General features: G+C 36.4%; 1 protein-coding gene and 1 pseudogene across 3 annotated transcripts; both read left to right on the forward strand.

The window, feature by feature from the left end:
- LOC120119155 (DNA-directed RNA polymerases IV and V subunit 4-like) lies at positions 1–3,815 on the forward strand. 3 transcript variants are annotated; one of them, XM_039139035.1, is made up of 11 exons: positions 1–125; positions 266–363; positions 750–809; positions 905–976; positions 1,093–1,176; positions 2,715–2,826; positions 2,902–2,979; positions 3,106–3,139; positions 3,213–3,281; positions 3,390–3,484; positions 3,583–3,815. In XM_039139035.1, the coding sequence occupies exons 2-10, from the start codon at positions 288–290 to the stop codon at positions 3,462–3,464; spliced, it is 660 nt and encodes a 219-aa protein (XP_038994966.1). In that variant the 5' UTR covers positions 1–125; positions 266–287; the 3' UTR covers positions 3,465–3,484; positions 3,583–3,815. The 3 variants fall into 3 exon arrangements, with proteins under 3 accessions (XP_038994966.1, XP_038994964.1, XP_038994965.1); XM_039139033.1 differs by having other exon boundaries at positions 2–125; positions 1,093–1,172; positions 2,711–2,826; positions 3,583–3,802; XM_039139034.1 differs by lacking the exon at positions 1–125 and having other exon boundaries at positions 261–363; positions 1,093–1,172; positions 2,711–2,826; positions 3,583–3,802.
- A 940-nt stretch (positions 3,816–4,755) lies between these two features.
- Positions 4,756–14,593, forward strand: LOC120119461 (annotated as a pseudogene).
- The last annotated feature ends 170 nt before the right edge of the window (positions 14,594–14,763 follow it).

Genomic DNA, 14,763 nt, shown 5'->3' on the forward strand with positions numbered 1-14,763 from the left:
AATTTTTCATGACCCGCCAGCCAAAAGTTACCAAGTTTTGAAGAAGGAACGCAGATAGTCTACAGCAGTTCTTTTTCCCGTCTCTGGTGTATAACTCTCCAGCTCCACTCAGTCTGCTCGATTGGGTAATTTCTTTTCAACATCTTTTCACTGGGTTTGCGATTACATGTTTTTGTTTTATTTTTATCGAATGATTTACGCTTCACTTTGTGGGGGAAGAACAAAGGCTTAAAAACGGTGTGGGTTTTGAATGATCAATTCATAGATTCTACTAGTCGGTGGTGAAAATGTCGGACAAGGGAGGCAGAATGTTTACATTGCCCACCAAATCAACAACCAAATCTTCTCTCAAATCATCTTCTGGTTTGACTTTCTTCTCTCTTCTTTTTACTTCGATTCATGATGCCTTATTTTGATCCCTCTACTGTTTTTTTAAATCTTTTATTTAGTTGTTAATTGCTCTCTCGTGGTGCATAACCCTCTACTTTGTTACTACTTAATTATTACCCATAGTCGTACAATTCATCAAACATATCCTAAACTGCCTGGTATTGCATGCTGCCTCTTGTTCCTTACTGTTATAAATCAATCTGGGTGTTTTTTTATCGTTTCTTATTTGTATTTCTCTGTAACTTTTCTATGGCATTATACATAAGAACAAAGTTTGATATCATGCATGCACTCTATTGGATGTAAATACTTTGTTATCATTTAACACCCTTCTTCCGTGACTTCATTAATATCGGAAGGAAAAGATGATAGTTCAGCAAAATCAAAGAAGGGAAGGAAAGTTCAGTTCGGAACTGAAGGTTGATTTTTCCCCTTTTCCTCTGTGAACATGACTCTCTTTTACCTTTATTCTCCTTACAAGTCCCGCTTTGTCTATATTTTTCTCTCCTTTTAGGTTCACCTGATGTTCAGTTTAATTTCTCATCGGGAAAATCTGATGGCAAGTTCGCAACCCCTTTCGGTAAAGGTACCTTGCGGTTTTCGGTTCTTGGGGTTTTTTTTTCAGTAAAGGAATTATATTTACTATTGTTTTTTATGGTATTGCCTGTTTTTATTGATACTGCATAAAATGGAATGTACAAGGTGGAAAAGGAGACAAGGTGAGCAATGGTGGAAAGACTCATGTGGCCAAAGAATCACAGGCATTGGAGCTCAGAGTTGAACAGGGTTTTTACTTGCCTTATCTACCATTCATGTTACTTTCAATGATTTGTTACTCTTTGTTTTACCGAGTTAGTTCTTTTGTCGAGTCTGCATTTAGGTCGTATTTATACTTTTTTTCTTTATTAAAATGATTAACAGTACTTCAAGTTGTAGGACATGAAAACAATGTAAAAAATGGCGCAAGTGTGAGGCGCACGCCTTATTTGAGGCACACTTTTTAAATTAAAGATTTATTTACTAATCTGCAGATACAAGTTACTAAAATAGTCCATTAAACCATATAATAGTCCAACAAAAGCTCTCCATTTCATTAATTACTTTTAACTTTCCAATCAAAAAGCATATAACATCGCATTTTATCATGCAATAGGAAGCATATACACTGTAAATAGACAAAGCTAGCCATATCATAATCTCTAAAGTATATATGACATCATATGTAATCATCTTCCTCTGTCAAATTTGCTTCCTCCATATCATCTACATAATAAATTAATATCAAATAAAAATATTTAATAAATTTACACAGTTATTTAATTAACAATAAAATAATAGATCCATATAAACAAAATTCCTTATCTTAGGGATAATATAATGTAAAAGAAAAATAATTGTGCCTAAGATAAGAGGTTTTGTAAGCTTTGTTGTAGGAAAAAAACCCTTATCTTCCTATTTTGGTTTTTAATGGTAATGTAAGCCCTAGATAGTGTTTCGTCTTCTGTAAAATCACATTTAGAAAGAAAAAAAAAGCACAAACTATCAGCCTCTAAAAACCATAAAACCTTGTATTAATTTTCCAATCCACGGCCACCACCTTGGTTCTGTTCTACTTTTGTGTGTTGTTTATGTTTTGCCTACTTTGGGTATGTTTGCTTCCTTCGTGTTCTACTTTCATGTGTTGGGTATGTTTGATCAATGGAAAGGCTTATATTCAACGCTGGAGTTGAAGATATGAAGAAAATAACTTTTCCTTTTATTACTCTTTTATACTCTTGGTCCACTTTCTTATGTTAAGGACTGTTTTGTGTTGCTCATGCCTCACACGCCTTATTGAAGTCGCCTCCCCCATACTCAATTAAGTGTTTTAGACTCATCGCCTTCCGCCTTAGTGCCTAGGCGTGCCTTTTTAAACACTGAATGAAAACAATAAAATAGTAAAAATACATTTGTTTTCAAGGAAGTAAATCCTTTTTCTTTACTTTTGTTGTAAGTTTTTATGCTGTTAAATTGCCAATGTAACATATTTTCTTTCTATGTATCTAGCTGTGCACTTCCTTTTCTTGGTAGCCGGTACTTTTCTTGGTCTAATGTGTTGCATACTGGTTTTTATTTTGTTTGCCTCGGTTTTACATTTTTATTTATTTTCTGATTGATTGTTGAACTTTGTTGTAGTTCCTCTTCTGTTTTCCCGGTTATTTCTTTTAATTACTCTGGTTTTTAAGATTCATTTCTCCCTTTCTTTTCTTAAATTAGTTTTGGCTCTAAGATCTGCATCGGAAGCTTTTTGACTAAACTGTAAAGGTCCTTTCCATTATTTTCAGAACTTCCGGAAAATGTTAAATGCATTATGGATTGTGAGGTTGCTAGTATCTTAGAAGGCATTCAAGATCAAATGGTTGTACTCTCTGGCGATCCAACTATTAAGCTCCCCGAGTAAGAACTTACTTTGAACCTTTGGTCTCGTGCGGAACGGTTCATCAATTTGCTCTAACCCATCATCCTTTTTAGATCATTTCATTCGGGACTGCAGTATTCGAAGGGTGGTAGCCGTTATACCAATTCGCAGTATGTTCGAAAAGTTCTTCAGTATCCTTGGTTTTTAGTTTCCAATGGCACTCCTTTAGATAATTTTCCTTTGCTGTTGGTTGTTGCTTTACACGACATTAATCTTTCGTGCTTCGTCTTGTTTTGAACCATTAACTCAAATCTCAGATCTCTTTCAAAACATGGTGTCTCTAACAGTGAGGTATAGTGTCTTAACCTAAGTGGTTACTTTGAAACAGTCATGCAACCGTCTAATTTCCAACTTCTTGTTGCAGATTTGTATGATTGCAAATACCTGTCCAGAAACCGTCGAGGAAGTTTATGCTCTCGTCCGATCCTTGCAGGTTCGACCAATACGAGTATTTTCCTTAAATCAGAAGACGACGATTATTTTTCTTGGTTTAAAAGAAACAAAGATGCTAGTTTGAAATTTTTATTGGTGTGATCTATAGGCCAAGAAAAGCAGGCTCAGCGAACCACTGAAAGCTGCATTGGACGAGCTAGCTAAACTTAAAACATCAACCTAATGGTATGCGTGGATCCTCTGGTGAGATGGTTTTTACTAGGAATGTTACTGCTTTAAGTTGTAGCCTTCTTGGCTGTGATTATTGTTTGGATCCGATAAACTAAGTGCATGCAGGTTAGGAGCAGGGGACGTGCTTATTTTTTTGCGGGAGAAGCCTTCCCGGAATTGGTTTGATAGAAATATTCTCGTGTCGTCCGTCTCCATTTCAATGACAGGGGATTAACTAGACCTTGTGTGCAGGATTTGTTTTACTGTTGGAATATATTATCTTATGATATGAGTTTGTAGTCGAAATAGAGATGTTTAATGGTGACTGCTGGATTTTATAACTGTTGGAATGTCATTATGTTATGATAAGAACATCTATATCGTATTTGTAGCAGTATTGTTGGACAGTGACTGGTGCATTGAATCAGAGTCTTGCCGACGACACTTTTTCTTTATGGATTTCACTTAAATTGTATATAAGATTTTGTACTACCAATAATGTCTAAATCTAATTATAGAATAAATATGAGATGTTTCTCTCTGCATTGATTGTGCTGCTGGATTCTTGTTCAGTTATTGTTTATGGTAAGCTATACCAGACGTGGATGATCTTTAGCATTTGTATCAATTTTAAATTGATTTGTTTTTAGTTGAAAACCATCACTGTCATAGTAAGTGTCCGTCAACTGATTGTCTTTTACCACTTTATCAATATAAAGATTTTCAATTTTTTAAAAATCCTACAAAAAGCTTATTGTTTTTTAGTGTTTGAGGACCTTTCGAATTTGTAGTGTTTATTTGAGAACTCAAACAATGTAATTTTTTTTTGGAGAATATGAATAATACACTTCAAAATTAATTTTCAACATTTAGGTGTGTCGTTGTTTTAACAATTTTGATAGGATCTTGTTAAAAGTTGAGCTAAATAGAAATAGAAGTAAAATGTAAATGTTTTAGTCTAGTTTTGTCATAAATGATAAGTGACAAATCTATAATAATCAAATTGATAAATAGATTAAAATTTGACATTTGAAATTGAAATATTTAGAATTTAATAACAAAATTATATCTAGACTAATGTTCATTCGACACATGATTAAAGATTTAACAAGTCAACATTTTAATTAATTTAAATTAAAATTTCATACTAAAATAAAAAAAATTAAGTTGAGGAATTATTAACTAATTAAGTGATATTGGCTATAATTTATCCTTATTTTTATGCTTGAAACATTATCCTTCACGTATAACATTATTGAATACGGATGAAATAAATAAATCTCATGGTTAATACAATGTAATATATATCTAGATCTACAAAGACTATAACTGAAAACCCATAAATAGAATCCTTTCTCATACAAATCTCTTCATCTTTCTGTTCTTCTTCTTCTCTCTGCAAATCAATTCCAGACAGTGGTTGGTTTTCATTATCTTTTCTATTCTTGGTTTTCGTGGTAAAGAAATCGTTCTAATAATAGAAATTTCATAAAACAGAGAAAAAAACATGAAGGTGAGGCATATAGTCTTGGGTTTGTTGTTGATTACCGTCATTGCTCCCCTTTTAATTTACACTGATAGATTCGACACCTTCGTCAGTCCTCCTCCTTGTATGTAAATTTTCTGTCAGGATTGGAGAAGAAGAAGAGGAACGGCGAGAAAAATATCGAAGAACATTTGGGAAATGAAGGTCGAGGGTTAGGGATTGAAGAAACAAATTGGGAATTCAATCAGGTGAAAGGTAAGGGGTTACTTACAGAGTAGGCCGAGCAAGAGGATGGACTGAAGGAGAAGCCCAAGACAGAAGGCCCAGTACATGTGAAAGAGAAGAAAGAGAAGAATCAGTTTGTTACATAGCTGGACAGCTGGCAATTAATGATTGGCCATTGTAACTAAATAATTAACAGAATCTGGTGTAAAAATTTCCTTATGTAAATTGAATGATGAATTTTCTTCTCTATCATCTCTCTCTCGTCTGAATTCTTCTCCTAATTCCTTCTTCTCTCAAACCATAACAATTGGTATTCAGAGCTTTGATTCTGGCAAAAATTTCTGGGGGGCATGACAAAGAAGAACCAGTCTATGGCGGAAACTGATTTAGCTGGGATACAAAAACAGATTGAAGACTTAGCTGCTTTGGTGAAGAAGGGGCAAGATGAAACTAATCCACCTAAATGGTGGGAGACTCAAGAGAATAGAATCACTGCATTAGAGTCCAGAATGGCCACTAATCAGGGTTATGTGAAGGAACTGTTAAAGATTCTGACAGGAAGGAATGAGGAACATGAGCATTCTACTGATGAGCAGGTACAATCTCCTGATACTTCTAAAAATAAGGACAGAAATCCTGTTTTGGTGACTGTGGTGAATGACAAGTCTAGATTTACCTATAAACCGGATGAACCTGGGTTATTAAAGACTAAACCGGATGCATGTTTAGCTCTTAAGAACAGTTTTAGGCCTGAAAATCAAGTGGGTGAAAACAGTGATTCTAGACCTAATCTGTTTGGATTGGAAACTGAAAAAAGGGGGCCAGGAGGTTCACTTAACAGTGCTGGAACTATGTGGCACAGACCTAAGATAGATCTACCATTTTTTGATGGGGTCAATCCTAGGGGATGGATTCAAAAATGCTTAAAATATTTCTCTATTTGTAGTGTTCCGGTTGAGCAAAGAGTAGAGGTAGCTACTATGTATTTGACAGGCAAAGCAGAAATATGGTTTGATGGATATATAATGAAGAAGCACCATGTAACATGGCATGAATTTGAAGCTGATATCTGTCACAGATTCAGTGATAGATCTTTCTGTGATATTGTGGAAGAGTTTACTAAATTGACTCAAAAAGGATCAGTGGAAGATTATCAGGAAAAATTTGAGGAGTTACAACCCTATATGTTGTTGCAGAATCCTACTTTAACTGAGGAGTTCTTTGTATCACTTTTTATTAGTGGTCTAAGAGATGATATTAAGCATAGGGTCAAGGCTTTGGATCCTAGAAACTTGTTTGAAGCATGTAAAAAGGCCAAGCTTTATGAACTTTCTGTGGAGTTTGAAAATAAAAGATTAAGGCCTTCTTTTAAAACCCCACCCTACCCAAACCCCATATCTATGTCTAAGACACCTGCTATGCCAGTGTCTACAAAGCCGACCTCATCATCTAATCCAAAACAGAATCTTATGGATTATAGAAGGCAAAATAATCTTTGTTTCAAATGTGGAGAGAAATATTTACCAGGCCATCAGTGTAAAAACAGGCAGTTCAATATGATGACTGAAGAGATTGATAATTTTCCTGTGGAAGTTAGTGCCACTGATGCAGAACAGATTCAGCAGCCAGAAGAAGAAAATCTAGAAATTTCTATGAATGCCATTACGGGTTGTATTGGCCATAATACTTTGAGAATTCAGGGTACTATTCAAGGGAAACCCCTGAATATCTTAATTGATAGTGGAAGCACACATAGCTTTTTAACCCCTAAATGGGTTGATGTTGATATACAAATTACTACCCCTAATCCTCTGGCTATCACTGTGGCTAATGGCCAGAAATTATTCAGCTCAGCTCGTTGCAACAAGGTAGAATGACAAATGCAGGGCCATACTTTTTTACATGATTTTAGGCTGCTTAAATTGGGAGGAAGTGACATGGTCTTGGGGGTTGATTGGATGAAGTTATTCGGTCCAATACTAATGGACTTCAACAACATGACTTTGAGCTTTGATCATCAAGGGGATCAGATTTGTATTCAAGGTCAACAGCCCTCTAATGAATTACTACAAATTTATGGAGCTATACTACTTAAAATGTCTGCATGGGATTCAGATATTTTGGGTCATGTTGTTTTATTGAATATGGATGGGAAGTCTACTATTATTCCTACTGAAATTCAACATGTGTTGGATCAGTACAGATCAGTTTTTGATGAACCTAAAGGGTTACCTCCTCAGAGATCTCATGACCATGCTATTCAACTCAAATCTACTGCTACACCTGTCAATTTAAGGCCTTACAGATTTCCTTACAATCAAAAGGCTGAAGTGGAAAAACAAATAGCTTCTATGCTTTCTTCTTCTGTTATTCAACCTAGTAAGAGCCCATTTGCTTCTCCTTGCCTTCTAATTAAAAAAAAGGATGGAACTTGGAGATTTTGTGTGGATTACAGAGAATTAAATAGTATGACCATCAAAGACAAATTTCCTATTCCTATAGTGGAAGATTTGTTGGATGAGTTACATGGGGCAGTATACTTTTCAAAAATTGATTTGAGGTCAAGTTATTGGCAGATCAAAATTAAACCTGAAGATATTTACAAGACAGCCTTTAGAACTCATCAAGGTCATTATGAGTTCAAGGTAATGCCTTTTGGTTTTACTAATGCTCCTGCTACATTTCAGGCACTTATGAATGAATTATTCAATTCTTTTCTCAGAAAATTTGTTTTAGTTTTCTTTGATGATATATTGGTATACAGTAGCAGTATGCAGGATCACATTGAACACTTACAGCTGGTTTTAGAGGTGTTAAAGGTGAATCAATTATTTGAAAAATGGTCCAAGTGTTTCTTTGGACAAAATCAGGTGGAGTATCTTGGTCATATTATTTCTGTTGCAGGGGTATCTACTGACCCTAGCAAGGTGGAAACTATGCAGAATTGGCCTAAGCCTAAAACTCTTAAATCTTTACGAGGATTTCTAGGCCTAACTGGATATTACAGAAGATTTATCAGAAATTATGGCATTATTAGTAGGCCTTTGACACAATTGTTGAAAAAGGATGGATTTCAGTGGACTGATGCTGCTTATAAAGCTTTTGATGATCTTAAATTGGCTATGTGTTCTGCTCCAGTTTTGGCCTTACCAGATTTTTCTAAAACATTTTATCTAGAAACAGATGCTAGTTCTGGAGGTATAGGGGCTGTTCTTTCACAAGAATGAAGACCTATTGCTTATTTAAGTCAAGCTCTAAGTCCAAAAAATTCAGCATTATCTATATATGAAAGAGAATACCTTGCTATTCTCTTGGCTGTTTCAAAATGGAGACATTATTTGGAGAGTAAATCTTTTATTATTAAGACTGATCATGAGCCTCTAAAGTTTCTTTTAGAACAGAAACTGACTACCACTATTCAGAAAAGAGGTTTGACAAAGCTTCTGGGGTTGGACTATACCATACAGTATAGAAAAGGGAAGTTGAATGTTGTTGCTGATGCCTTATCTAGAAGATGGGAGGATCAGGCTCACTACTTTGCTTTACAAGCTACTGTTTTAATACCTGCTTGGGTTCAAGAGGTGGAAGAAAGTTATCAAGAGGATACTTTAGCTCAGTATTGGATTTCAGCTCTTACTATTAATCCTACAGTTGACAGTAAATGGAAATATTCTAAAGCTATCCTTAGATACAGTGGTAGAGTTTATATTGGAGTTCATGGCAGTCTTAGGTTGAAGATTATTAAGACCTTACATGACTCCCCTCAAGGAGGCCATTCAGGAGCTCAAGCTACATATTATAGGATTCAGTCACATTTTTACTGGCCAAATCTTAAAGCTATGGTTGTTACTTATGTGAGAAGTTGTGAAATTTGCCAGCAGATTAAGGTAGAACATATAGCAAAGCCTGGTTTGCTACAGCCCCTTCCTGTTCCTAATCAGGCTTGGGAGATAATCACTATGGATTTCATTGAAGGTCTGCTTACTTCATTTAAGAAAAATTGTATTTTGGTGATTGTGGATAAGTTTACAAAGTACAACCATTTTTTGTCTTTGGCTCACCCTTATTCTGCAACTGAGGTGGCTAAGTTATACCTAGATAATGTGTATAAGTTACATGGCCAGCCTAAGATGGCCATTTCTGACAGAGATAAGACATTCACAAGTGTGTTTTGGAGGGAGTTAATGAAACAGTTGGGCACAAAGACATTTTTCAGTACTGCTTACCATCCAGAAACAGATGGACAAACGGAGAGAGTCAATCAATGCTTAGAACAGTATTTGAGGGGCCTTTGCTTCTATCGACCTAAGCAATGGGCTAAGTGGCTACCACATGCAGAGTGGTGGTACAACACCACTTATCATACTGCTCTAAAGATAACACCTTTTCAGGCGTTATATGGGTATAAACCACCTATTATGGTTTGGCCTATTGAGTCTACAGTACAGACTATATAAAAAATAATGAGCAGTAGAGAGGCTACCAGACAGTTGCTAAAAAATCAGTTGCAGATAGCAAGTAATAGAATGAAGCAGCAAGAAGATAAGAATCGAACTGACAGAACCTTTCAGATTGGGGATTTAGTTTACCTGAAATTGCAGCCCTACAGACAGACATCGATTGCCCTCCGAAGAAACTTGAAGTTAGCAGCAAAATTTTTTGGACCTTATCGTATTCTGGAAAGAATAGGAACAGTCGCATATCGCTTGGACTTACCTAATTATTGTCGGTTGCATCCGGTTTTCCATGTCAGTTTACTGAAGAAGTTCATAGGCGATTCTTCCATTGTTGCTACTGATCCTCCTGCAGTAGATGAAGAAGGAGAAATATAGATTAAACCATTGAAAATTATGGCCAGAAGAATTATAAACAGAAACAGTAAACCTGTTACGCAACTTCTGATTCGCTGGGAGAATCTTGCTGCAGAAAATGATACTTGGGAAGATTACTCGACTCTGAAAGGGCAGTTTCCGGCATTCGATCCTTGGGGACAAGGCTCGTCTCGAGGGGTGGGTATTGTCAGGATTGGAGAAGAAGAAGAGGAACGACGAGAAAATATCGAAGAACATTTGGAAAATGAAGGTCGAGGGTTAAGGATTGAAGAAACAAATTGGGAATTCAATCAGGTGAAAGGTAAGGGGTTACTTACAGAGCAGGCCGAGCAAGAGGATGGACTGAAGGAGAAGCCCAAGACAGAAGGCCCAATACCTGTGAAAGAGAAGAAAGAGAAAAATCAGTTTATTACATAATTGAACAGCTGGCAATTAATGATTGGCCATTATAACTAAATAATTAACAGAATCTGGTGTAAAAATTTCCTAATACAAATTGAATGATGAATTTTCTTCTCTATCATCTCTCTCTCTCTCGTCTGAATTCTTCTCCTAATTCCTTCTTCTCTCAAACCATAACATTTTCTCTCTCTTTTTTTCTTCTTCTTATGATTATGGGATTGTTTTTTTTACGCTGATTTCTTTGATTTCTGCAGCAAGACACGATTTTCTTGATGATGTTGGAGCTATTGTAAGTTTCTTTCCTTTGGGGGTTAATGATTTTGATTATATAGCATAGTGAAGAACATGGTTTTTTTTTTTCTCGTGCAGACGGTGTCGGGTGATAATACCAGGCATCTCAAGTTTCTTCAACACCAGGTATTTCAACATAGAAGATCAGTTCCTTTTGTTGTCAATGGCAGGAAATTGTTGAATCGATGTTCAGATCTGATTTGCTTTAATTTCTTCTTTTTTTTTTGCCATAGGAAGCTTCCACCTTGAAAGAACCCATTGGAGTTGTATATTCTGGTCAATCTACCGAGTCCTTTCCCAAAGGTAAATTATTTATCTGTTGTTTGCTTAAAAGGAAAAAAGGGGCAATGCGAATTTGTATTGATGGTTTTAGATTTTTCTCAGTGACGAGGGAACATACATCGACACGAGTGCTTTATGCCACCAATGAAGAACAACAACAGCAATTATCTAACCCCATTAGACAGGTCGTTGATCGAGCACCCCACAATCTCACCACTGCCCTGGATTCCCGTCCCAATGCATCTGACGTCTCGGTAAATGCTTCCCCTATCGTGTTTTTTAGCTTTCGCCTACTATAAATCAGCCTGTTGTTGAGTCTTCTCATGTTTCCATAACAGCATTTTACTTGGAATTCCTGGTATCTGTTGATTTCGGTTTCTGAATATTCCTCTTTTGGTTTTATTATACTTGCCTCTCATTCTTATATTTAAGGATTTTTAGACCATTTTGATACTATCAAGAAGTGTCCTCTGTCTGTACTTTCTAAACCTTTGCCACACGTGATTCTTCAATTTTGAATTGCATATTTGAATAGAACATTTATTTGATAAGGTTCATGTAAACTTTTAGCCTTTAAGGGATGTTATTCCTTAACCCTTTCAAGCTTGTTGCCAGTTTGTGCTATTCTCGTTTGCCAATATTGTTTTGCAATTCCAAATAATTGTTTCTCCACTGCTAAGACCAGTTTCTTGATGTTGCCACATTTCCGGGATTCACAATAGGAGGAAATTTTAGACCTAATTGTAGGCTTAATTAACAGTTATTGTACCATGTTTGCTTTATGACTAGACTGTAAAGCTTGATCAGCAACCTACTCCGCCAGCTCGCAAGATTGATCAGAAAGAGCGTTCAGATAACAAGCGTAACAGACATACTGAACCAGCAGATGCTCAGGTGTGCCGCCTCAAAGATCAGCTCATCCGTGCAAAATAATATCTCTCCCTTCCATCGATAAAAAACAACCCACATGTTACAAGGGAGCTTCGACAGCGGGTTAAGGAAGTCACACGAGCTCTTGGTGATGCAACTAAGGACACAGATCTACCAAAAAAGTAACTCTTCTTTCTGAGCATAGGATTGCTGCTCTGTATATAAACTCTCTTAGTTATTCTTTTCATTTTTCAAATTCCTGCTCATGTTCCTTTATTTCTTTAGATTCAGTCACCTAAGTCTTTGAGAAGGATTTAAAGTATAATACAGTTTCCACATCACTTTGATTTGTTAAATTTTGCGCCTTTTTTTCTTTTGCAGTCCTGCTGTTAAGATAAAAGCAATGGAGCAATCATTAGAAAAAGCGAAGCAAGTTCAAGATGACTGTGCCGCTGTGGTAAAGAAGCTGCGGGCTATGCTTCACTCATCTGAAGAGCAGCTTCGAGTGCACAAAAAGCAAACCATGTTCTTGACACAATTAACTGCAAAAACTCTTCCCAAGGGTCTTCATTGCCTGCCTTTGCGACTTACTTCTGAGTATTATAGCTTGAATTCTTCTCAACAGATCTTTCCAAATCATCAGAGATTAGAAGACCCTCGGCTGTACCATTATGCCCTTTTCTCAGATAATATATTGGCAGCGGCAATTGTTGTAAACTCTACTGTTGCCCATGCTAAGGTAAATGTACTCTTCTATAGTGACTTAACTCGTACTTTGGTTGCTGGTTGCTAGAGACCGTTAATCACTTTTAATCTTAATTTTTCCATTTCTATTTCATTTTAATCATTTATACACTTGAGAAGTAAATGTTGGAGTATATGTGTGTGTATAAAACAGCATGGTATGTGCATAATGAGATTTGATCCCCCTGATCTTTGTTGACATGTTGAGCTCATCAAATTTACTTAATTCCTTGCAGCACCCTTCGAATCATGTTTTTCACATCGTTACGGATAGGCTTAATTATGTGGCAATGAGAATGTGGTTTCTAGGTAATCCACCAGGGAAAGCCACTATTCAGGTCCAGAACATTAAAGAATTTACATGGCTAAACGCAAGCTACAGTCCAGTTCTTAAGCAGTTGGGATCTCCTTACATGATTGAATAATATTTCAGGGCACATCGGGCTAATTCTGATCAAAACCTGAAGTTCCGGAACCCAAAATATTTGTCCATCCTGAACCATCTTTGGTTTTATCTACCAGATATTTTCCCAAAACTAAATAAAGTGTTGTTCCTAGATGATGATATAGTAGTCCAAAAGGACCTTACTGGCCTTTGGTCCCTTGATTTGAAGGGAAATGTCAATGGTGCTGTTGAAACTTGTGGAGAAAGCTTCCATCGGTTTGATTGGTATCTCAACTTCTCAAATCCCCTTATCTCAAAGAATTTTGACCCACATGCTTGCGGATGGGCGTATGGAATGAACATTTTTGATTTGGATGAATGGAGGCGACAAAACATCACAGAGGTGTATCATCGATGGAAGAGGCTGGTAAGTAACCTTGGCTAAGCAGATAGTAAAGTAGGCATGAAAGTTCCATATCTAGATTAAGTTTACATTATTAGTCATAATTATTGATCACCTAATTACAGTTAGTTAGACGAAGTTTGTTTTGATTCTCTTACCCAATGTCAAGGATGTTTAACATAAAATGAAGCGTCATTTCGGGAAACTTGGATATTGAATTGGAGGAAGTTCTTATATTAGACATAGACTTCCTTTATATTCCTTTAACCGGGGTAATGAACGCTATGCCCTAAATAACACTTTTCTATACTATATTATATACAATAGGACATAGGTACCCTCCTCTTCTAAATGACTTTCTGTTCTATTGTATAACATATAGTAGTTATCCTTTTCTCTTAAAATGGGTAGTTTAGCATTGTTCGTACGCCCCTTATGTGCCCTAAGCCTCCTGATCATACACGTTCTTTATTTGAAAGGGTCCTGATCACACACGTTTTTTTATCTGAAAGGGTCCTGATCACATGTTTTTTTTTATCTGAACGGGTCCTGATCATACGTTGGGATAGAGTTCTGTTGTAAATGCTGAAAGAGAACTTGAAAGTTGTACTTTAGTATATCTTGGTTCATTGTGTACACATCCTTTACTTTGTACATGGTGCTATACTGGGGTATTATCTTGTTTCTAATTTTGAAGTTTCTTTTATAAGCAGAATCGTGACAGGCAATTGTGGAAGCTGGGGACCCTGCCTCCCGGTCTCATAACGTTTTGGAAACGTACATATTCCCTTAACAAATCTTGGCATGTACTCGGGCTTGGCAACAATCCGAACGTAAACCAGAGGGAGATTGAAGAAGCTGCTGTTATACACTATAATGGCAACTTGAAACCATGGTTGGAGATAGCCATACCTAAGTATAATAACTACTGGGCAAAGTATGTAGATAGCGATGTTATGTATTTGCGCGAGTGCAACATCAATCCGTAGAAAGCCTTCATGGGGACGTTAAAGTGTTATGGTGGGATATTGTTATCCATGCATTTTGATGTCACTTTGTAGGTTTTTAGTTTGTTCAGAGGTATCTGGTCGAATTCGTGCTTGTACACATTGTCAATTTTGTTTTCGTTTTTTTTTGGTTCTTACCGCAATGCGTGGAAGCGGAGTTGGTGCAATTATATTTCTAGCTATTTAATCGGAAATGCGGGTGTATTTGTATATCATTTCATTAGTAATACCATTTTTTGTTTCTCCATCTGTTCGGAATGGTATAACCTGAAAAACCGACAACTCCATTTGTATATGTGCACATCATTAGCATAAGACAGTTAACATGCAAGAAAGATGTGAGAAATTCTCACTTTGAGGGCTTCATGGTTAAGCAAATCCCGGG

Source organism: Hibiscus syriacus, unplaced genomic scaffold (genome assembly GCF_006381635.1).
Source record: "Hibiscus syriacus cultivar Baekdansim isolate YM2019G1 unplaced genomic scaffold, ASM638163v2 tig00110332_pilon, whole genome shotgun sequence".
NCBI lineage: Eukaryota > Viridiplantae > Streptophyta > Magnoliopsida > Malvales > Malvaceae > Hibiscus > Hibiscus syriacus.

Bases quoted from the DNA above. Each gene is read 5' to 3' on its own strand.
- LOC120119155 (XM_039139035.1), top strand. From the start codon at position 288: ATGTCGGACAAGGGAGGCAGAATGTTTACATTGCCCACCAAATCAACA. The intron at 2,980-3,105 runs GTATCCTTGGTT...CTCAAATCTCAG, and splicing joins TATGTTCGAAAAGTTCTTCA to ATCTCTTTCAAAACATGGTG. The intron at 3,282-3,389 runs GTTCGACCAATA...TGTGATCTATAG, and splicing joins CTCTCGTCCGATCCTTGCAG to GCCAAGAAAAGCAGGCTCAG.